General features: G+C 35.3%; 1 protein-coding gene across 4 annotated transcripts in view; it reads left to right on the forward strand.

Moving 5' to 3' along the window:
- The window catches only part of LOC136029129 (uncharacterized), a 337,007-nt gene extending 315,848 nt beyond the window's left edge, over positions 1–21,159 (forward strand). For all 4 annotated transcript variants that reach the window (XM_065707209.1, XM_065707211.1, XM_065707208.1 and 1 more), the window contains exons 2-5: positions 3,361–3,616; positions 13,170–13,237; positions 14,408–15,274; positions 17,621–21,159. In XM_065707209.1, the coding sequence (XP_065563281.1) occupies positions 3,376–3,616; positions 13,170–13,237; positions 14,408–15,274; positions 17,621–17,968 (1,524 nt within the window). In that variant the 5' untranslated portion in view covers positions 3,361–3,375 and the 3' untranslated portion in view covers positions 17,969–21,159. The remainder of the gene's footprint in view (positions 1–3,360; positions 3,617–13,169; positions 13,238–14,407; positions 15,275–17,620) is intronic.
- Positions 21,160–24,881: the final 3,722 nt, after the last annotated feature.

Consider the following 24,881-nt stretch of genomic DNA (forward strand, 5'->3'; position numbering starts at 1 on the left):
ACAGGGACACAACTACAACGGGGACACCGGGGGAAACAGGGGGATAACCTGACAATCTATTTATATGCAAAGACAATGGGACAGCAAAGAATGTTGTATATTCGCAAGTTTTACGTAGTTAAAACCATATATATATATATATCTATATTCACAGGTGGGACATAGGGACACAACTACAATGGCGCGTAACTATTATGGCGCGTAACGACTTACGCGCGCGGGGGGGCTTGGGGGGGCGCCAAGCGCCCCCACCAACTAGGTGTTGGGGTGGCGCGAAGCGCCACCCCAACAGCTAGTATATATATATATATATATATATATATATATATATATATATATATATATATATATATATATATATATATATCTATCTATATATATAAAAATAAGTTGTCTGTCTGTCTGTGGATGGATCAGGTGACGTCATGTTTGTTCGCATATGACGTCTGAATTATTGAAAAAAAACTAAAAAAGGTAAAAACTACAAAAAAAAACTAAAATGAAAAAAAAACTAAAAAAGCTAAAAAACTAAAAAAACTAAAAAAAGGTAAAAATCTAATAACTAAAAAAAAACTGAAAAAAATAAAAAAAGCAAAAACTACAAAAAAATAAAAACTAATAAAAAAACTAAAAAAGCTAAAAAACTAAAAAAACTAAAAAAAACTAAAAAAAGGTAAAAAACTAAAAAAAACTAAAAACTAAAAAAGAAAAAAACTAAAAAAAAGGAAAAAACTGAAAAATAAAAGAGAAAAAGAAAACTAAAAAAATATGAATAAATATATATAAAAATAAGTTGTTTGTGGGTTATGTCTGTCTGTCTGTCTGTCGAGTGACGTCGTGTTTGTCCGCATATGACGTCTGAATTATTTCACACTAATACAAAAGAAGAAAAAAAAACTAAAAAAGGTAAAAACTACAAAAAAAACTAAAAAGAAAAAAAACTAAAAAAGCTAAAAAACTAAAAAAAACTAAAAAAAGGTAAAAAACTAAAAACTAAAAAAAACTGAAAAAACTAAAAAAAGGCAAAAACTAAAAAAAAACTAAAAACTAATAAAAAAACTAAAAAAGCTAAAAAACTAAAAAAACTAAAAAAACTAAAAAAAAGGTAAAAAACAAAAAAAAACTAAAAACTAAAAAAGAAAAAACTAATGACGACCGGGACACAGGGAGTTAAATGACGACCAGGACATAAGTAAAAAAAAAACTAAAAAAACTAAAAAAATGGTAAAAACTACAAAAAACTAAAAACAACAAAGCTCAAGGGCAATCATTAGAATCATGAGGTATAGATCTGAATACGGATTGTTTTCCCATGGACCATTATATGTTGCATTTTCAAGAGTCGGTAAACAATCTATTTATATGCACAGACAATGGGACAGCAAAGAATGTTGTATATTCGCAAGTTTTACGTAGTTAAAAACATATATATATATATATATCATATTCACAGGTGGGACATAGGGACACAACTACAATGGCGCGTAACTAATATGGCGCGTAACGACTTACGCGCGCGGGGGGGCTTGGGGGGGGCGCGAAGCGCCCCCACCAACTAGGTGTTGGGGTGGCGCGAAGCGCCACCCCAACAGCTAGTATATAAATAAGTAGGGAATATAAATGACGACCGGGACACTCAAAGAGAAAGCGACCGGGACACAAGGAATGTTCGATTAGCAATCACCATCAACAAAGCACCGGGACACAAATGACGACCGGGACACAGGGAGTATAAATGACGACCAGGACATAAGTAAAAAAAACTAAAAAAAAAGGTAAAAACTACAAAAAAAATAAAAAGAAAAAAAAACTAAAAACTAATAAAAAAAACTATAAAAGCTAAAAAACTAAAAAACTAAAAAAGAAAAGAAATAAAAAAGGAAAAAAAAAATGAAAAATAAAGGAGAAAAACAAAACTAAAAAAAAAAATAAAAAAAAACTAAAAAGAAAAAAAATAAAAAAACTAAAAAAAGTAAAAACCAAAAAAAGAAAAAGAAAAAGAAAAAAAGGAGAAAAATACAAAAATTTATTTCATGATATACCATTTCAAAAACGAATGTATATACAGACCGGGACACCGGGATACAAATGACGACCGGGACACAGGGAATATAAATGACAGGAGGATATATAAATGATGACGGGGACACAGGGAATGTTCGATTAGCAATCACCATCAACAAAGCTCAAGGGCAATCATTAGAATCATGAGGTATAACTAAAAAAAAGTTAAGAAACTAAAAACTAAAAAAAAGACCAATTCAAAAACGAATGTATATACAGACTGGGACACCGGGACACAAATGACGACCGGGACACAAGGTATATAAATGACGCCCGGGACACTCAAAGAGAAATCACAGACTGGGACACCGGGACACAAATGACGACCGGGACACAGGGAATATAAATGACGACCGGGACACAGGGACACAACTACAACGGGTACGCCGGGGGGCAGAGGGGGATATATAAATGACGACGGCGAAACAAGGAATGGTCGATGAGCAATCACCATCAACAAAGCTCAAGGGCAATCATTTGAATCATGAGGTCTGAATCTGAATACGGATTGTTTTCCCATGGACCATTATATGTTGCATGTTCAAGAGTCGGTAAACCTGACAATCTATTTATATGCACAGACAATGGTACAGCGAAGAATGTTGTATATTAGCAAGTTTTACGTAGTTAAAAACACACACATATATATATATATATATATATATATATATATATATATATATATATATATATATATATATATATATATATATATTTATATATATATATATATATATATATATATATATATATATATATATATATATATATATATATATATATATATTATATATATATAATATATATATATATATATATATATATATATATATATATATATATATATATATATATATATATATATATATATATATTCACAGGTGAAACATAGGGACACAACTACAATGGCGCGTAAATAATATGGCGCGTAACGACTTATGCGCGAGGGGGGGCTTGGGGGGGCGCGAAGCGCCCCCACCAACTAGGTGTTGGGGTGGCGCGAAGCGCCACCCCAACAGCTAGTATATTTATATATAAAGGGCTTTCCCTTATTGCTAGTGCAGCAAAAGGAGAAAATCTGGAGATTTGAAGTTTTGTATAAATGTATAGGGTACTTCTTATGTATATAGCCAATTGACCAAGTAAAACAGTTGAATTGAACTCTCTCCCAACAAGTCATCTTGTCTTTAAAATACATTTCTGGTACTATTTATGGCTTTAGTTTTCTCTAAATGTGCATACGAGTACTGTTCAGGAAAAACAGATTATTTTGTAGTTTATTTTTTTGTGTTACAGACTTTAAGTACACCAATGTCTGATTGGCCTGTTCCAGATTGGGCAGGTAAGGTTAACAATGAGGAACTTCCTTACATCTCAGTTAGTCAAGAGGACCCATCAGAGGAACAAGATGGCACAGGCCTCGAAACTTCATGTATAGAAGAAAAATTTTTGATGGCAGCAACTAATAACAGAGAAGATGATGTTGATATTTGCTCAACTGCCCCATTGCTTGGCTCTGGAATCAATACCCCAACAACTGAATGTGAACATGGTAAGGTAGTCAGGCATAAATGATAAGTGATTAAAATTTCCTCTTTTAATAGTACATAACATTAGCCATTACCCAAGGATTTTTGTTCTATGTATATTTATGTTACCGTGAATGTTCGAAAACGGTGAATGTCAGCTTTCACCAGAGAATGTCAAGAAACACCAATAATACGTCAATAGCGTCAATACACCAAAACCAAATATGTCAGTGAAAGATCAAATATTTCATTACATTCTTGTGCAATCGGATCCTCACTGGTGTACGTCAGCAATCAGAGATATACTCTGATGAATGTCCAAAAGAGAAAAAAAAATCTTAAACCCAATCTTATGAATGTTCAAAAGAGAGGAAAAAATCCCAAATCTCAAAACCCGTTCCTTATCTTTAGTTAGGAAACCGAAATTTTTTAGTGGTTGTTGCTGGAATAGAGGACTCAGACTTCTATAAACTTCCAAATGAAAATCGTACCCTCAAGCAGCTTTACTCACGTAATCAGTTTGTAATTTGTAAATTAAAGTAAATTTCTATGGATGAGATTGATTATTAAGAAATTTCGCTGAGAGAAGCAGCTGCGGTTGATCCGAGAAGCAGTAGGCAAGGATATATACGCTTTCATTGCAAAAAAAAAGTTTTCTACAAACAAATGCAGTTGTAAAAACAAGGGCCTTTTGTTTAACTCAGAGTGTCACAATAGTTTAAGTTGTTGTAATAAATAAGATTTGAATTACGAAATTTAGCAGATTTCGCGTTCTTTCAATATTTTCAACATTTTATTCTCTGGCAATATTGCAATCTTATAATGGTAGAGCATTCGATAGTGAAGTCACATCCGAAATTTCCGCTATGTGAAATTTTTTTATTTTCTCATTAAAAATATATCGTGTGTCTTACGTTCTTAATCGTTCTTCCCAGAAAGAGTGGCAACAAATGTATCGCTACTCAATTACGACGAAGAAAATATAAATATGAAAAATGTTCAAAATTCACCATTAGTGCATGGTGAATGTCGACATTCTCCGGTGAAAGTAATAAACACGGACATTTAACGAATATTTCATGTGGTTCAATCCCAGTTGTGACCAGTTATTTACATTGGGACGAAGGTCAGTCGCGTGACTGTAAGCTCAGCCAGAGTCGACCCAGCTCTAAACGGGTACCTGGAGAAATATGGGGAAGGTAAGCAGGAAGGGTGTATGAAAGCACAGGATGGTTTCGAAGCCGGGCCCAGCACCCGGCTGGTAAATTCGTATATATTGATTCTTGTTGTTAGTAGTAATCTCCAAATAAGTAAGGTTTGTCTGCTACTCTTTCCTCGGGAAAGTGGAGGGCTTCCCAGTAGCAGAAATTCTTTCTTTTTCACTCCATTTTTTACATGTTCTGATGCTCGCTTTTGCGCGATTGCTTGTAATTCTTACTGTCGTTTATCTTTTAACTACATATTTCCTTGTTCTCGCTGTGGCACATCTTTTAGCTGCTTCCCTGTTAATCCCTTTTGTTTTTGAGTAGTAGTAACTGTATGTTTCTTAGTTCTTCGCTTTTGTTTTTACTCGTTGTAATCGTTGCTGACGGAAGCATTGTGACTGCATATATTTGTTCTTTATTTTCGTTTATAATTACCTTAGAAATTTTTTGATACCCTTTACCTTAGATGCTCAGATTGATCTTGTCATGTTTGATGGTCCTCTAGGCACTATGAAACTACTTATAAAGCCTTTTATAAACAGACCAATTACACTTGGTATTTTATTCTTATATATGTTCCTTTTGTAATGTCGCATACATCATAGATATAAAAACGATACTTTCACTCCTGGGGGGGGGGGTGATGTACCTCATTCTCTTGAAATCTACTCGTAAATTTTAGGTCAATCATATGATTTTTATGTCAAATGTTTCTTGTGTAATTTTGCCTGCATCATAGATTTGATTTTGAAATTTGGCTTAAAAAAGCGAAATTTTATGTCCCTTTTGTTCAGTGTGCTTGTCAATATAAGTGGGTGACACTGCAGAAGACCTCTAAAGTGGCCAAATTGCTCAAATGATAAGTCCTTTGAGTATATTTTTAGCGTTTTTCCGATTAAGTATGCTAAAACACTTAACGGCTGTGAAAACAAAATTCACAATTCCTACTGATGATGTCTTTAAAGCTGAAATCCTCTATCTCTGGCCCAAAATACAAGAAGTTAAATAGTTTTTCTAAGAATTCCAGGAAATTAGGTCGTGGCTTTTAGCGTTCTGTTATTTATTCGGATCTATTATCAAAGTGCTACATGTTATGGCAAGACCACGAATTCAGTTATGTATAGATTGGCTGAACAAACTAAATAAGAACTCATATGGCGCTTGTGACGAGGTCGGAACATAAAATTAGACTCGGCACTAGAGTTACTAGAGTTATCGATTTCATCATCTTAGCACGTCAAGAAGCACCGAACTCGCCAAAGCACTAGAACTCCCCCAAAGAGATCGGATCTGGTCCGCTTATGCCAACCACGTATCTACAACTTGAACTTATTCTCGAACTCGCCAACGTACTAGAAATCCCCCCAACTCCCCCAAAGAGAGCGATTCCGGTCCAGTTATGTCAATCGCGTATCTAAAACTTGTGCTTATTCTTCCATTAAGTTTCATCCCGATCTCTCCCCTCTAAAAGTTTTCCAATATATCTGTTTCCCCCCTCCATCTTCCTAAGTCCCGAATGGAAAACGGAGGATCTGAGACATAAGATCTTTCTATATATCAAGTTTTATTAAGATCCGAAGACCCATTCGTAAGATAAACATACCTCCATTTTCACGATTCCACCCCCCCCCGCTCCAGTCCCCCCTCAGATGGTCGAATTGGGGAAACGGCTGTTATCAAGTCAATTTGTGCAAGTCCCTGACACGCCTACCAATTTTCATCGTCCTAGCATGTCCAGAAGCGCCTAACTCGTCAAAGCACTGGAAATCTCCTCCCTCCCCCCATTCCCCCAAAGAGAGTGGATCCGGTCCCGTTATTTCAATTACGTATCTAGGACTTGTGCTTATTCTTCCCACCAAGTTTCATCACGGTCTCCCCAGTCTAAGTGTTTTCCATGATTTCCAATTTCCCCTCCAACTTGCCCCAATATCACCGGATATGATCGAGATTTAAAATAAAAGCTCTGAGAAAAGAGATCCTTCTAAATACTAAATTTCATTAAGATCCTATCACCCATTCGTAACTTAAAAATACCTCATTTTTTCTAATTTTTCTGAATAAACTGCCCCTCCACTCCCCTCCCCCCAGATGGTCGAATCGGGGAAACGACTATTTCTGATTTAATTTGGTCTGGTCCCTGATACGCCTGCCAACTTTCATCGTCCTAGCTTATCTGGAAGTGCCCGAACTAGCAAAACCGAGACCGACAGATAGACAGAACGACAGACCGACAGACAGAAATCGGATCGCCATATGTCACTTGGTAAATACCAAGTGCTATAAAAAACTTATAATTGACAAGATAGGGTGACTCCTTAAGGCATCAGGTACTAATCATGTTAATGAAAAAACATGATATATTGCAGCTTGTTGAAATAAAACTCATGCCAGGTTTCTTAATCTATATGACTCAAGGGGAAAAAGTGAGGCACATGTTGGGTCTGTTTCCCTTCTACCCTACCAACACAGTATAATTCTTAGGTATTTTCGAAGACGAAACTGCCTTTCCATGGCGTAAAAATAACAGTTCATGCTCATTTAGTGTACAGTAATGTTCACTCAGTAAGTAGGTGCATTCTCTCTTGTATGTGGTCAACATACAAAATAGGTGGTTGTAGTAAGCCGTGTCAGGGTTTTTGATTGGAAACTCTGAGTAATAATTCGCTTTCAAAGGGTCAAAGTGGATCAAAGGCAACATATCCCTCTTCAATGGTCCATGTGTTCCAGTATGGCTTCATGTTAAAATTTAAGTATAGCCATTTCAACCAAAACGGCGAAAAAACCGAAAAAGCGCCTCCAAGGGCAATACGACAAGGAGAACCCAAGTGGTATTGGCCTCAAGCTACGTGGTTACGCCATATAAAAGAGAGGCTTGATAAATACATTTAAAATAGAAATGATATCTTTTATCTACTATGGGCTGCCTCCCCGTGGTTGTATAATATTTTTAGACTTGTATATATCATGAGTCGGAGGTAATAAGCTTGACATTACCTGTACAAGATTTTGAGTCTTGTTGATAAGTGACCATCGCCCAAATGCTGAAAAGCATGTTGTGACCAAGATAGTAAAGGATTGCAAGAAACTTCCCTTCATACTGGAGGTTCCAGAGACTTCTCACTGTCTTGTTCTAAGCCGTATAAAGTGCTTCGGTGCAGACCTGAGAATATCTACTGGTCCTCGTCCTGCACTGGTTTCTGGGATCGTTGCTTTTCCTGAGACCAAAATAATTTCAATGATTTATAGAATATGAAAATTGCAACTTGGAATGTTACGACATTAAAAAATAAATATTGTATCGATATTTTTGACTGACGAATTCAGAAGCTGCGAACTGGACTTCTTAGGAGTTTCAAAAACTCATATGCAGGGGCAGGGAACATGAAAATAGATGATAGAATTTATTTACTCAGGCAGGGAAGGATAGGGTACATAGACAGGGAGTAGGGCTCATGATGAATAGGGAAGCTGCTAAGTCTTCTTTAGTATCGGAAGGTATTAATAATTGAATACTATCCGCTTATTTTATCACCAAAAAGTGCTGGGTATCAGTCTTAGTTGTAGATGCCCTTGTAGAACCTACTGACGGAGATAGTTATGCTCATATTTTTTATTTTACTTACAGTTACAGGAACAAATAGATAGGGTCCTAGGTAGAAATATGGTGTTTTTCCTTGGAGATTTTAACCCCTAGGTCGGTAGGAGTTAGGATGCATGGTATCCTAGCTTAGGTAAATTTGGTGTAGGAAAAGAAAACAGTAATGGCTACAGATTGCTGCAATTTCGTAGGGATAACAATCTAGATATAACCAGTACAGTGAATGGTCACAAATTGGCCCCTAAATTAACATGGTATTCACATGACGGTAAGACAGCTAAACTTCTTGATTATATTATTGTAAACCGAAGACTGGCAGGATCAATACAAGATACTAGGGCGTATAGGAGTGCTGTTATTGATGTTAAAAGTAAAGATCATCCCCTTGCAGTGTCTACGGTTAATTTAGAGCTGAAATTCCGTATGGTAACTGCCTTCTGGGAAGTAATGACGTTGATAGTCTTTGGGATGAGAATTTGATAGGAACTTCCCAGGAACAGTTGAATACTAAAGTGGCCAGTTTAGAATTGGACTATGTAGATGATGGATAGAATAATTTTAGGAAAATAATTTGTGAAGTAGATGATGGTATCTTAGAGAAGAAATATACAAACGCAGCTAGGAATATTTTGTGAACAGGTTTTATGTTTAATAGAGAGGAGAATGGGCCTGTGCAACCATTGTCTGAGTGATAGAAAATATGAAAATAAAAAGAATGTGCAAGAAATTGGAGAAAGCCCTAGAATTTGAAGTAAGGAGATGTGAAGTGGAGAAAATGGATAAAATTGCCGAGGATCTAGAAGATGCAGCTAGACGGCATAATAGTAAAATATTTTACTGGCGTGTTAATAAATCTAAGGGGAATAGTCAATCTGGACTTGTCTAAGTTAAACCTAGAAACGTTGCTAAAATTAGTGCTAAGGAAAGACTTAAAGAGAGATGGGCAGACAATTTTGAGAATTTAATCGTATATTTGACACCTTGGATGTGGAGGAAGATCTATTTTGTGACTAAGAATTAGCGACAGTACTAAGAGGATTAAAAAAGAATAAGGCCCAAAGTGTTGATACTTTGGTAAATGAGTTTCTTAAATATGCTGGCTATGAGGTTAGAAATAAGTTTGAAACAGGGGAAGTACTTAGTGATTTTAGGGAAACCCTAATTAAACCCCTGTATAAGAAAGGTGATAAGACCGAATGTAGTAATTATAGAGGCATAAGCCTGCTCTGTAGGTAAAAAATTACTTAGTATCATGATACGTTTTAGACTGAGAGAAGCAGACAAAGTTTTAAGAGAAAAACAGTGCTGTTTTAGGATGGGTAGAGAACGTGTCAACCAAATTTTCACTCTAAGGGCAATAATTGAGAAGTACCCGAGTCATCAAACACATCTAATCATCGGTTTATAGATGATGAGCAAGCGTTCAATTCAGCTGGTAGAACAGCTTTAGCGAAGGTCTTATCCTTGTATTGCATACCAGACAAATACATTAAAGTAGTTAGTGCTATGTATGAGAATAACACCGCTGTGGTTAAGGTAGAAAATGAGGTTAGTAGGTGATTTTATATTAAATCAGGAGTTAAGCATAGTTGTGTACTCTCCCCATTTATATTGATAATTTTGATCGACTTTTTCTTAAGGTGCACAGGAAAGGCAATGAGAGAACAGGGAATCAAATGTGAAAAAAAAAACTGTCATGGACTTGGATTATGTGGATGATTTAACCATTCTGGATGAAAGTCTTAGCGAAATGAGTGAACTTGTAGAGGTTTTGCGAGTTTTGGTTGCTGGAATAAGTTTGAAAATTAATGTTAAGGAGACTAAGTTTCTGTAGCTAGGAATAAGTGAAGATGAAAAGGTGGTGTTGAGTACGAAAAAGATCCATCAAGTAGACAGCTTCACTTACCCTGGTAGTATTAGTAAAGACGGTGGGTGGCAATTTAGTTGTTAAGAGTAGAATAGCCAAGGCTCAGGGCGTTTTTTTGACAGTTGAAAAAAAGTTTCAATATTAGGAAGATAAGTCTGCAATTCAAGATTAGAGTATTGGAAGCTATAGTGATGACAGTGGTCAAATATGATTCTGAAGCATGGGCGCTCCAAAAAACGGAGGAAGAATTTCTAGATGTTTTCTAGAGAAATTGCGTACGGATTGTTTTGGGCATCCGGTTGACTGTCCATATTTCAAATAGTAGGCTCAACAAAAAGTGTGGTTCAATCTCACTTTTAGGGTTATAATGAGAGATAGATTGAGATGGCTAGCACACGTTCTGCAGATGAAGGATGAATGGTTGTTCTTTTCAGACAAACGGAAAGGGCTAAACGGAAAGCAGGTCGTCCGTGGTTGGTGTAGGAGGATCTCGTATAGAAAGAATTAAGGGAAATTTGCGAAGCTGTGTTGGCCTCAGGTGGCTTAGTGCTTCGGTAATTTGTTAGTAGTAGTAGTAGCAGTAAAAGAAAATGCTATAACATGGGGCTTTAGGATGCGGCAATTTCACCTTTTTTGTAACAGTTTTTGTCCTTTAAACTTGGTTTGGAAGCATTGTTCTCTTTGTTTTAGGTTTCATTTCTTTATTTACGGTAGTTTCTGTTTCTCTGAAGCTTTAAATTTGCCATCTAATTTTAATGGGAAAAACTTTTTGTTTTCAATCCATTTCTAGTAACGGAACAAAGCCTTTTTGTTGGGCAAATTAAACAAAAAAAAAAGTTTTTTTTAAATGAAAGTAAGGAGCGACATTAAAATCTAAAACGAACAGAAATTACTCCGTATATGAAAGGGGCTTTTCGTCCTCAACGCCTCGCTCTTTACGCTAAAGTTTGACTCTTTCTCTTAACTCGACTTCTTAAAAATTTAAAAAGCTTTAGCGTAAAGAGCGAGGCGTTGAGGACGAAAAGCCCCTTTCATATACGGAGTAATTTCTGTTCGTTTTAAGTTTTAATGTCGCTCCTTACTTTCATTTAAAAAAACTTGTTTTTTTGTTTAATTTCTGGACGTTTTTAAATTAATGCATTTTTTTTTATCTTGGCTCTCCGCGCATAAATAATTAAAACGAAATTTACATATTAATTTTTTGGGCTAAATGGGTTTTTCATAGTTATAATTGGAAGATTTTGAGAAAAAAGGAGCGAGAGAGGAGGCCTAGTTGCCCTCCAATTTTTTGATTACATAAAAAGGCAACTATAACTTTTAATTTTTTACTAACGTTTTCATAAGTAAAATATATACGTAACTTATGAATTAACTTACGTAGCGTACTTCTATATTCGTATGTTTTATTGCGTATATGAGGGGGCTCACCCCTCGTCGATACCTCGCTCTTTACACTAAAGCTTAAATTTTGTCCCAATTCCTTAAGAATGACCCCTGAATCACAAAGGCCGTAGAATAAATAGTTGAAATTACTAAAAATAATTTAGCGTAAAGAGCGAGGTATTACGAGGAGGTAAACCCCCCATATGCGTAATAATTTGTGTTCGTTTTAAGTATTAATGCTGCTCCTCACTTTCAGTAGAAAAAACGTTTCATATTTATTTTTTTAATTGTTTTTTTAGATAATGCTAGAAAATCCTGCGACCTCTCCATTGAAAGTCTCTTCCCCCATGAGAAGTTCCTCCATGGAAAGATCCTCCCACGTAACCCCCCCCCCCCAAACCAGAAGATCCCCCTGAAAACGTCTGTACATTTCCCAGTAACTATTACTATATGTAAACACAGGTCAAAGTTTGTAACTTGCAGCCCCTCCCACGGGGACTGCGGGGGAGTAAGTCGTCCTGAAAGACATATTTATCAGGTTTTTCGACTATGGTAAATAAAATGGCTATCTCAGAATTTTGATCCGGTGACTTTGGAGAAAAAATGAGCGTGGGAGGGGGCCTAGGTGCCCTCCAATTTTTTTGGTCGCTTAAAAAGGGCACTAGGACTTTTAATTTCCGTTAGAATGAGCCCTTTCACGACATTCTAGGACCACTGAGTCGATACGATCACCCCTGGGGAAAAAAACAAATAAACACGCATCCGTGATTTGTCTTCTGGCAAAAAATGCGAAATTCCACATTTTGTCGATAAGGGCTTGAAACTTCTACAATAAGGGTCTCTGATACGCTGAATCTGATGGTGTGATTTTCGTTAAGATCGAATGACTTTTAGGGGGTATTTCCCCCTATTTTCTAAAATGAGGCAAATTTTCTCAGGCTTGTAACTTTTGACTGGAAAGACTAAGCTTGATGAAATTTATATATTTAAAATCAGCATTAAAATGCAATTCTTTTGATGTAACTATTGGCATCAAAATTCCATTTTTTAGAGTTTTGGTTACTATTGAGCCGGGTCGCTCCTTACTACAGTTCGTTACCACGAACTGTTTGATTGTCTCACTTTGCTTATTTTTTTCCTGTTCATTAGAAATAATTGGTTGCTTGGTATTATTAATCGAGTGGAGTTCAGCAGTGAGAAAAAGAAATCACGTCGAACATTTTCTCTAATCTTTATAGAAACACCTCTTTTAAGTCTATTTGTCTGGTTAAGTGGTTCTATTATTTTTAAGAACTAGGCTATATAGAGACTATATGATTGAAGTACCTGATGTGTGGCCCTTTTGACAATAGCACTTCCACCCCCTTCCCATTTTTTGATGCTCTTAAATTACATATAAGGGTTTCCTACCTCTCTCTTTCCCGATAGCCCTCTCTCTATCTGTCGCTTTACATGATACCAATTTGTACATAGTGTATTATGTATTCTTTGTCCATTCGGTGTGATCATTATCTTTTTTTTAGGTCTTTTAAGTCTCTGTGACTCACATTTTACAAGATCTGTAAGTGAATGTATTGCTGCAAGTGATTTGGTAAGCTTTAAATATATAAACTGTCTTTTTTTTTTCTTTTTTTTTTTTTTGCTCTCTTCGCTGGAAAATTGTTCTTTTGTATTTTCGCTTTCACGTAATCTACCATTATTATAAAAAATAGTATCAAATCAGAATCCAGCACCTTGTATAAAATGGAAAAAATGCAAAAGTATCGGATCTTGGCATTTCGTGATTGACTTTTCCTGAAATATCTCACGGAAATTTGAAAGATGCACTGAATTTTCTTAGAACGCTACAACTAACAACTCACTGCAGCACCAAGCCGCCTGAGGCTAACAAAGCTACGCACGCTCCTCCTCCAACCTAATCTATTTATAGCCTCCCTCTTTACACCCTCTCAAAAGTTTCTTATCTCCCTTAAGTCGTTCCTTAAGACATCCTCTCAATCAATTCGGGAACGACCTACTTTTGTGTATGGCTCTAGATGGTTGTGTGACAAGGACGCTCTGGCGCAATCTGCTGCCCTTCATCCGCAAAACGTGTCCTTATCATCTCAAACTTTCTTTCATTATAGTCCTAGAAAGCAGAATTCACTTACATTTTTCGTGAACCCTACTATTTGAGATACGGTCACTCTGTCGGGTACCCAAAACAACCCGTATCTAAAAACAATAACTCCAATTTCAACAGGAGTCTGTAACTGCATGATTAATAAAAGTTTCCTTTTAGAACTAGGATTTTCTTTCTTTTCTTTCTGTTTAGTAGGTTAGAAAGATCTTTTTATCGTAACTCAAAAAATTGACAATTATAATGAAGTGTTATTCCCTGCATCACGATCTATATATCAGAAATTATGTTTGAGTTTTCATTTTTACACTTTCCTAGGTACGAATTGCTGATCTGAAGAGAGACAGAAAAATAACCTATGGAAGCAGAATTGTTGCTTCCCAACACGACTAAATTTAGTCACTGTTGGCTTAAACAGTGTTTAAGTCATTGAACTTCGTCACTGTTTCCTATAATGAATGTGCGAAGAATTATCTATTAATGTTTTGGATTAATATAAAATTAGTTTATTGACTTTCAGTTTGTTTTTAGTATCAATGCAAGCCTAGTCTTCTTTCTTGTGATGAATTAGTTTCACGGCTGTTACTATTCTTACTTTGCATACAAATGTTTCAAGTTTAACAAGCTTATATTTGCTTTCAGATCTCTGGACAGCCCATCAATGAAAAATTACAAGGGCAAGTTGAAATTGAACTATCTGGTTGCCAAAATAAGACATATTTCTTTTCAAGTTGGAACTGGCAACTAATAAGATCCTTCGCTTCCTATTTAAGTGCCGGCACTGTGGCATCTATCATTTTGGTATCTGTTGCGCTAATCGCCAACTTGCCATCTGAATGCGGAATGACGATGAACTGGTGGGAAGGCACTGTTTTTGTCGAAAGTAAAGAACTCCAGCAGAGTGATCTGAATAAAATTGCCGATCTCGGTGCTGTTGGTGTTATTATTAAGGACCTTTTTGAGATAAATAAGGATGGTCTTGAGGAAAGATTTGATGAAAATGTTTTGCACAACTTCATTGTATATGGCTTTGCTAAGAATCTCTCATTTATTGGTGAGGTATTTATTGAAAACTATAGCAAGAGTCACATAGTACGTATGTTTGGTAGAGTCGAGGAACTAGAGCTCCATGGTCTTTTGCTTCGGGGAATGAACGTTTCCAATGAAAACATTGCTGAAATCAAAGATGAATGGAACAAGATTGCGCATAAACAGCATATGCATAAAAAGATATTGATTGTTACAATAGATTTTGCTAGAATCTTTGGACCCACTATGGCATCAAAATTTGACCTAATATATACACCTTTGAATCTAGAAAATGGTAACAGTTTGAAGATGCAGGTGGACGGAGAATCCGAGGATGAACCAGAGGGGCCATGGATACAGTGGAGCCTTAGTTATGAAGAAGAGTTATTACAAATCAAAGCATCACAATTTTTGCAAATCGTTTTGCCTGGATCTGTTCTTCTTCAATATGACCCCTTGATGTTAAATGATTGTACTGACGTAAGTTATTTTTTCTTCATCAGTTACATTCCCAAGCTGAACGATTTAAACTTAAGAGATCTCAGAAACAAAAAAGATACACATTTCATGAGAAACTAATTTTACTTTATAACACTGCAATTATGTATGATTAGGTAAAATTGAAATCCTGTCCCACCTCTCTATGACATTGCCATGTTTTGTATATTTTCTATATGATTGACATTGTTTTCCTAATGTGTACGCCTTACGGTTTTCTTTTTCCCATCATTAATTCTTCCTGCTTAAAATATTTTTTAGATTTATTTTATGTAAGACTTGATGTAACCCATGCATTATCTGCACTTAACAACATTTTTAAATGGATATTAGATTCAAACTCCCTCTCAGCTCCTTCTTTTATATATATATGAAGATTTGCAGGAAGTTAGAGAATTTTTCTCTCTCTGAAGGATAGCTATTTGGCCTAGTTAGTACCAAAATCGTTGTTTTTTGCCACAAAATGACAAAACACTTTTCTGTTCCGTAATTTCTTTTGTTACTTAAAAATAGAACTAATATTTTTCATTTTCGCCAAATGAACCTTTTGCTGATATTCTAAAACCGTTTTTAATACGATCACCTTTATGGGAAAAAATATGCATCTGTTATCATCCTTCTCGGAATAAAGATGAAACTTTTAGCTCTTGTAAATAGAGGATAAAAACCTCCGCATTAGGGTTCTCTGATATGTTGAATTTGGTGTCATAATTTTCATCAATATCAGTGTCATCTTTATGGGCGTTTTACCCATTTTTTTTAAAGTGACTTATATGTCTTCAGGCTTGAAACTTTCGGTAGGCAACTTTAAACTTCATAAGTTTGACTTATTTACAACCAGCTTAAATAGTCGATTCTTCTTTTTTTTTTGAGTTTCGGTTCGTATTTTTCATCAGGCCTTATTGGCCGTCATTTTTTTCTAAAATAAGTATTCAGATGAGCATGTCAGTGTCTGGTTATTTCTATTCATAAATGGAGTCCTATGATGGTCAAAGAGGCCCAGAAAAAAACGAAAAATTTAAGTTGTGTTTAACTGGTGAATTCTCTAGGAGTTAAAATATGAAATTATAAATTAGCTGTGATGTAAAACTTGATGTAACCTATGCATTATCTGCACTTAACAACTATTTTAAATGAATATTAGCTTCAAACTCCCTCTCAGCTCCTTCTTTTATATATATATGAAGATTTGCAGAAAGTTAGAGAATTTGTCTCTCTCTGAAGGATAGCTATTTGGCCTAGTTAGTACCAAAATCGTTGTTTTTTGCCACAAAATGACAAAACACTTTTCTGTTCCGTAATTTCTTTTGCTACTTAAAAATAGAACTAATATTTTTCATTTTCGCCAAATGAACCTTTTGCTGATATTCTAAAACCGTTTTTAATACGATCACCTTTATGGGAAAAAATATGCATCTGTTATCATCCTTCTCGGAATAAAGATGAAACTATTAGCTCTTGTAAATAGAGGATAAAAACCTCCGCAGTAGGGTTCTCTGATATGTTGAATTTGGTGTCATAACTTCATCAATATCAGTGTCATCTTTATGGGCGTTTTACCCATTTTTTTAAAGTGACTTATATGTCTTCAGGCTTGAAACTTTCGGTAGGCAACTTTAAACTTCATAAGTTTGACTTATTTACAACCAGCTTAAATAGTCGATTCTTCTTTTTTTTAGAGTTTCGGTTCGTATTTGTCATCAGGCCTTATTGGGCGTCATTTTTTTCTAAAATAAGTATTCAGATGAGCATGTCAATGTCTGGTTATTTCTATTCATAAATGGAGTCCTATGATGGTCAAAGAGGCCCAGAAAAAAACGAAAAAATTTAAGTTGTGTTTAACTGGTGAATTCTCTAGGAGTTAAAATATGAAATTACAAATTAACTTCTGTTAAGTGATTAAAATGAAAAAGTTTAAAAATGAAGGTCTAGCCTGCACTAAAGCTTCTCAACGGATCTCTATCTGCAGGTTCAAATTATCAACATCTCAAAATCCTCTTTTATTCTTGTTTGAAACCATCCTTTTCATTTTTGCCACAACATTTTATTTATGAAAATCGACCTTTAAAAATATTCAAATCATAAAATAGCTTTTATGCAAAACTGCAAAACTTTGAGCTCAATTTTTTTCTTTTGTATATTGCTGCTTAGTATTGCTATAACAAAAATGAGATAAAAAAAAATTACCTAAGGTTCTCATAGTAGCCGACTAAAGTTTTAATTATTGTCTTTTTTGGATTACAGCTTTTGTCTTTAATAAATTACCCCTCCTCAAACCATTAGTTTCTGACTTTACGTGACTTTTGATCTATCTTCTTTCCTTTTTAGAGTGGCTTCTACTCAAACTTGAAAACTTTGATAAAACTTCGACAAAACTCACGAGCCATCTCGTCCAATCGAGTTCTTATAACTGGAGACTATGCCACGCTGTTGGAAAAGAATACTGTCATTCGTATTTTAGATTCCTTAGTAGTCATTGAACGATTTTATCCACGGTCTAAAAGATATGTTTACATTGGAAATTTGGGCAATTTTACCATAAGGTCTGAGTCAATTTACAAATATTATTTTGGGGGAACGATTGTAGCTAGTACAATTGGGAGGAAGGGAATTGTAGATTTTAAAAATTTTGGATTGGATGCTGGAGAGGCTGTCGTTATTGAAATGAGTATTTAGTTTCCAGTTTAGCTACTTGTCACAAACAGAGTGGTTAAGCTTCGTTCCTTTGTTATCAGCTTTCCATAAACTAGCCTGTACCACACTGTAATAATCGCTTGTACTCCACGCCATTGGGACATAGTTGTCACCAAATGTCTGAAAACTGACCTTTGGCTACTAATCAAATCAAGTCAAACTTGTAGTTGCATAACAGTCAAAATAAATTTTAGCAACTTGTCAATAAACAACTTGTCAAAGAAGCTACGCAACTTGTAGTTGCATGAAATTCAATAACTATTAGCAAAGCCGGGAATTGATCTGTTTCATAATAGTCAACCCTATTGCGTGGAGTACCCTCATTTTTTTATAGTGTACGGACAATCAAGATTTAAAACTTTTGATTCGGTCTTTATATAGGCCTAGTTGTCTTTCAGTTTGTGGTGGTTTCTTCGCATCTGAGTTATACGTATCTAAGCACCGTCACCCTCCCCGTTGATTATAGAAAATAGTTATTATTACCTAGCGATTTGACGCATTTCGTGCTATTATACACAAATCAAACAGTTGGTGGTAACAAGCAATAAATAAGGAGGGACAGTAGTAACTCAATATTAGCTGAAACTCTTAATAAACAGTTTTGATAACAATTGATACATCAAAAGAATCAAATTTTTATGCTTATTTAACATATACAAAGTTCAATAAGTTTAATGTTACCCATCAAAAGTTACGGACCTGGGAAAATTTGCCTAATTTTTGAAAAAGGGGGGAAACACCGCCAAAAGTGATCTTAAGTAACCTTTACGATCTTTACCAAAAGTGAAGTGATCTTAACAAGTATCTCATCATCGGTTTCAGCATATCAGAGAGTCCTATGGTAGAAGTTTCAAGCTTTAATGTACAAAAATATGGAATGTTACATTTTTTGCCTGAAGAACCATCACGCGTGTTTATGTATTTGTTTTCCCCGTGGTGAATGTATCGAACCAATGATCCTAAAATTGGGAGAGGGCTCATTTGATCGGAAAGCAAAAGTTCTAATGTCCTTTTTAATTAATTAAATTTATTGGGGGATCAGATTGCCCCCCTTCCACGCCGCTTTTTTCTCAAAGCTATCTCGTCAAAATTTTGAGACGGTCATTTACTTCAGCCTAGTTGAAGGGTTCAGTAACTATACCTTTGAGAAAACAAGCCCTGGGGAAAGGGCTTTAAGCTACGAAACTTACATACTGTTTATGTATAGTACTTGTAATTGGGAAGTATATATACAACTTTTTTGGAAGGGCGAGAATTCTCTGCTTAGGGGAATTTACTACAATGCAAATTTTCCGAGGGTGAGCGTTCCAGGAGAAATTCCACACTGGAGAAATTTGTCAGAATTCCTTTACGAAATTCTTTTTATTTGTCTTAAATTTTTCTTTGCCGATGAAATGAAACATGTGGAGGTGTTCCAGGAGAGGTTTTCTGCGTATTTGGGATTGTTTGGAAGGGTTTTCCGTAGGGTGGGGGGGGGGGGGTATCCGTAAAAGAAAATCTCCATGAGTAATTTTCAGGAGAGTAGCTTTTTGTTGGGGGCTGGGGAATTTCCGAGAAAAAATTACCATGGAGGGGATTATTTGACGTAATTTGAAAAACGATCAGAAGTTAAAATCTTTTATATTAAAGTGCTAAGAAGAATTTTTTAGAAAGAATCATCCGCGGGAATTTTCCCGGGGGATTTTTAGCGACAAATGGAATTGTCAGGGGGTATTTTAAGTGGGGGAGAATTTATTTTGAGGAATTTTGAGTGGGGGAAGGGAATTTTCCATGGAGGGAAGCTGGATTTCTAGGTATTATTGGAAAAATCGGAATTTAAATAAATAAAAAACCTTTTCAACTGAAAGTAAGGAGCAAAATCGAAACTTAATACGGATAGAAATTATTCCGTATATGAGGAGTGTTGCCGTCTTCTCACTATCTTGCTCTTTACGCTAAAGTTTGACTTTTTGTCCCAATATTTTTAAAACGGCTCCGGAAACACAAGCTTTTTTAAAAGTTTCAAAATACTTTAGTGTGAAGAGCGTGGTTTTGAGGAGGGGGCAACACCCTCATATACTGAATAATTTTAGTTCCTTTCATTTCAGTGTTGCTCCCTACCTTCAGTTAATTTTTTTTTAATTTAATATGCATACAGGCTTGATTTCCTTAAAAGCAAAAAATATTTATCACAGTGTTCTCTTTCCTTTCGTAATTCATCTTTTCTCTAGTCAGATCGCCCCAACTAAAGAGTGCAGTGAATTGAAAAGCGCCACTCGCATACATGTAAACGTGTTTTTTATGTATTATTCAAATCTAGTTTGGTTTGAAACTCCCCAAGTGTAAGAGCATATCATAGAGTAGACCAGCACCTATAAAGGGGGGTGTCTTTGCCTTAGAGAGAAATCGACGAGCTTTTCCAAAATCCGAATTTTCCAAACTCAACAGAACAGGAAAACCTCAGTACCAGGGTCAAAGTACGCTGCTGCTTAAAATGTAAAGATTTCCATGAGAAATTCCATGGAATTTCTAATTTAGATCATTGACCTTGTAATGGAAAACCAGAACAAATCAGATTAGATTAGTTCCTTAGAATAGATATAGGCTTGCTAAAATTTGATGTAAGTACAGGCTAGTTTATCAGAGATAAAACTTGATTAAAAATGCAATTACTACACCATACATCTAATTTGAACAAATAATCTGTAGCATAGTTCATATTGCTCTACTGCTAATTTTTTTTTAATGTAATCAAACTTAAGAAATTTTCGAATTTCTTGCGTGTCAGCTCTTAAAAATGGTGTGTTGGAACTTGTCCAAAATTCAAATATTCTGCTGCTATAGCAACAGAACAAAAGAAACTCGCAGTTGTGGAATAATGGATACAAATATTATAAATGCATTTTCGTATATTCTATATATATATATATATTATATTGACTCAATCATACAATGCGAAATTGCTTATTTTTTTGTGTGTGTTTTCAATATTTTGTAGGGATTCAGAATATTTAAACTCAACTGACTGCTTTGACACTGTCAGCTGATGATTTAAAAGCCACTCTTGTCAACTCAGATTTTAAGTAGAAATGTATCTAGTCAATATTAATTCAATGCTCATATCTATATTAATTCAAAGTCTAGTCATTGTTTGTAGATCTTAGTATTATGTTGAATAAAATATGATATTGAAACCTGGTATTTTTTAATTCTTGTCTTTGACGCTCGCGCGGAATATGCAGGATATTAAATCTTAAACAGGGTTGAATGAAAGAGGAATCTTAGTCAGTTGACGGTATTACGTGTCTTGACACCTTTGATACTTAACAGGCTGTTAAACCAAAGTAGGGAGTTAAGTGAGTTTTTCGGTTGCAACCGTGGAATGCTATAAGTTAAATGCACGGTAACATTGGCTATTTTTCCTATAGTCAGAGCCATGATTACTGCATCCCCTACGTCCATCTCTTTTTTCTTTTGGTAGCAAAATCGGCGCACTTGGAAGTATTATATTTCGAAGAAATTTACTTTGGAAGTTTGAGTGCTTCCAGTTTCGTAATGGTAATGAATAGAGCGAAATATACCGATTAGGGCAGGACCTCAGTATATTCTAATAGTAAAAGTTTATCTTTGTATCTTCAGAAGCCAAACTGCAGTGATAAGTCTTAGTTGTGTATAACAGGTGCTAATTTCGCTGCCTCTTAAGCTTATGAGATGCTTTAATGTTGCATAATTATAAAAAACAAATAATTTATTTTTCCTCATTGGAATTACATCAGACTCAAAGTACTGTGTCTTTTGAATAGGATCTAGTGCCGATGAAGGGGTGAACAGACGAAGCAAAGAGGGTAAAGTTTGGTAGTCAATTCCTTCCTATGCCCCCTGGTCAACTTACGGACACTTCCTTTTGTCTTGGGTTCAAGATAAGATAATCTTGTTACATCTCTTCTCTTGAACCTTAAATTTAATCGTGTCAAGACTATTTCTCCTCATAGGCACCCATAAGTGGCGTGGTGCCAGCCCCCCTCCTGGATGATTGACGCTGCCTCATAATTTTTTTTTAGTTTTATCATACAACTAGACTTGGGCACTGAGCTGATAAGGGAAGGGCGGTGGCAAAAAATAGCAGCAGCGGCGTGCCGATCGCCCGATCATTGTTGATCCCGTGTTTCGATTTGATCAGCCTTTCTCAAATATCAGCTTTAATTTACACCAGATTTGGGTCTATTCACAAGTTATGAACTGCGCGAATTGCTTTTTGACGCTGTTCATCTTCGTTATTCACCCAGAGAAGTAGAAATCTGGTAGAACCAAAATGCCTGTGGCATTTCAGAACCCTTGCATAAAATTTGAAATATCTAATAACAGCTATGTCTTCCTAACAAAATTAATTATCAAAATCAGTAGATTTTTTTTTCATCGAGAAGAACTGTCAACATTTACATTGCTCCTGGGCTGGTAGGAAAATATTTCCCCCTAGCTTTCATGCCATCAAACATCCAGGAGATATTTGGAAGGTTTGTCCCCATTCAATCTAGATTGTTTTGATAATGAAGATATGTGTTCTTAAATAGAGGCCAACCAAATTTTTTTCAGCCCATGAAGCTGGTGGCCAATTGCCATACTTGTCAGAGATTCTAACTCCAACTCGATCTCTACCTGTAGCCTACTGCCATTCTCTCACCTAACGCTTTTAGTAAACCCTGCGATTTTGCAGCCACTGTGAAAAAGGATAGTTACACTTGAAAAACTACAACCACATCGTAGCACCACCAAGAAACCAAAATGCTTCTAGGAAGAAAGGAGGGGAGAACAAAAGTGCTCGTTGACACATCAGTGAAAGCCAAGATTGAAGCTGCCTTTGCTACAAGGATGGAAAAGAAGAGGCGGAAAAAAATTGAAGCAACAAAATAAGAAAACAAAGAAGCAGGATGTGAAGAAATTTGGTGAGAAGTCAGCACTTAGGGTGAAAATAAAACTGCAAAGATTCTGACAGTACTGTTGATGGCAACTCTGACAGTTTTCTTGGGTAAGATAGTGAAAATGAATATGAACTTAGTTTTGATTAGGGTTGGAGTTGCAGTTGGCAGGTTTGTAAAATTCATCTGTGAGGGTCATTAGAGAGAAGGTATAACCTACTGCAGAGATCAGTGTGACGACTATGGGTGGTGGGAGAAGTGGAAGTGCCTGGAACAGCCAGATCATATCTACTACATGGAAGAGGATTTAGGATAAAAACCCCCTTTACTTGGACAGTTTGTGATCTTGGACAAACATTGTGACTAAAATGTATCTTCCGTAAACAAGTACAGTAGGTTCTTATTCTTGGACCTGATGCAGATAGTTGGGATTGACTGACTACAATCTTATAGCCGAGTCTATACAAATATGCTTACTCTTTTTTACAACACGTATATGCGATTGAGTTCGTCCATGATCGAGTAATTTCAATTTTAAGATCGTGTTTCAAGATTGAAGAGTTGCCTGTTTTCCAAGATTAGAGCTATAGATTAGCCAAGGTAAAAATTTATAATTACAATTAGGTCTAGTATTAAGTGTCTGTGTATTTAAAACAGTTACCATTGTCTGTGGATGAAATACTTATTAAGAAAATTTAGACATATTTAGTAGAGAAAGATTAATTCTCCAGTTTGGTATAATAAATATAACTATTGAAATGGTGATTGGGGAGACTTCATTTATAGTTTCCTTCGTATTGATCTCTGTTGATGTCTGAATTAGGTCCCCGTCCTGTAAGTAGACACCTCTTTAGTCTGCGTTTATTACACCTCCAGTGATTTTATAACAAATAAGTAAACACAATATTATCCTCAATGTTAAATTCAGAATTTAACAGTTAAGAGCTTGAGAAGTTTCAGAACTCCTACACCAAACTAAATTAGCCAAAAGACATTATTTTATTATCTTGAAACACTATTTTTCTTTTATTATTCGTTAATCATGTTTTTTAAATGTTTGTACACTCCTTTAAAACTCCTATTTTTAGATTTTCAGCTTTGCCAACACTCTTACACCAACCCATACTAATCAAAGGACAGTATTTTATTACCCTTAAACATTATTTTTCTTTTATTACTCATTAACCATGGCTTTTAAATGTTCATGCACTCATCTTCGACTCCTAACTTAAGACCTTCAGCTTTGCCAATACTCCTACACCCGGCTATACTAGTCAAAAGACATTATTTTATTAAATTCAAACATTATTTTTTCTTTTGTTAATAATTTATCATGTTTTCATTTTAGTACGCTCCTTTAAGCTTAACTTTAGTTTTTCATCTTTACAAATACTCCTAAACCAAGCCAAATTAGTCAAAATCTTTATTATTGCTCATTAGCGTTGTTTTACAGTTCCGTACACTCCTTTAGAACTCTTAACTTGACATTTTCAGCTTTGCTAATACTCCTACACCAAGCTATACTAGTAAAAAGACATTATTTCATTTACTTCAAATATTGCTTTTTCTTTTATTGCTCAGTAAACAAGTTTTTCCATCTTCGTACGCTCCTTTACGGCTCATACCTTCAGATTTTCAGATTTGTCAACAATCTTAAACTAAGTTATATTATTCAAGACATCATTTTATTAATTTCAAAATTTTCTTTCCTTTATTGCTCAATAGCAGTGTTTCATATTTTCGTACTCTCTTTTTAAGGTTCATTCAAAACTTTTCTCCGATTTTTATTTTTTTTAAGTTTGTGTTAGGACAAGACTTAGAATTAAATTTAGAGCTTGTTTCCAATAATAACGAATTGGAATATAGTAGAGTCCTAACGGCATTACATTGTAACATGGGGGCCTTGAAACACTTGATTCATAAAAAAAGACTAATACTGAAAAAGTAAAAATCATTATGCAAAAAAAAATTCAGACTGAAATTTATAATACGAAAACATT

The sequence above is a fragment of the Artemia franciscana genome, chromosome 7, assembly GCF_032884065.1.
Source record: "Artemia franciscana chromosome 7, ASM3288406v1, whole genome shotgun sequence".
In the NCBI taxonomy this organism is placed as follows: Eukaryota; Metazoa; Arthropoda; class Branchiopoda; order Anostraca; family Artemiidae; genus Artemia; species Artemia franciscana.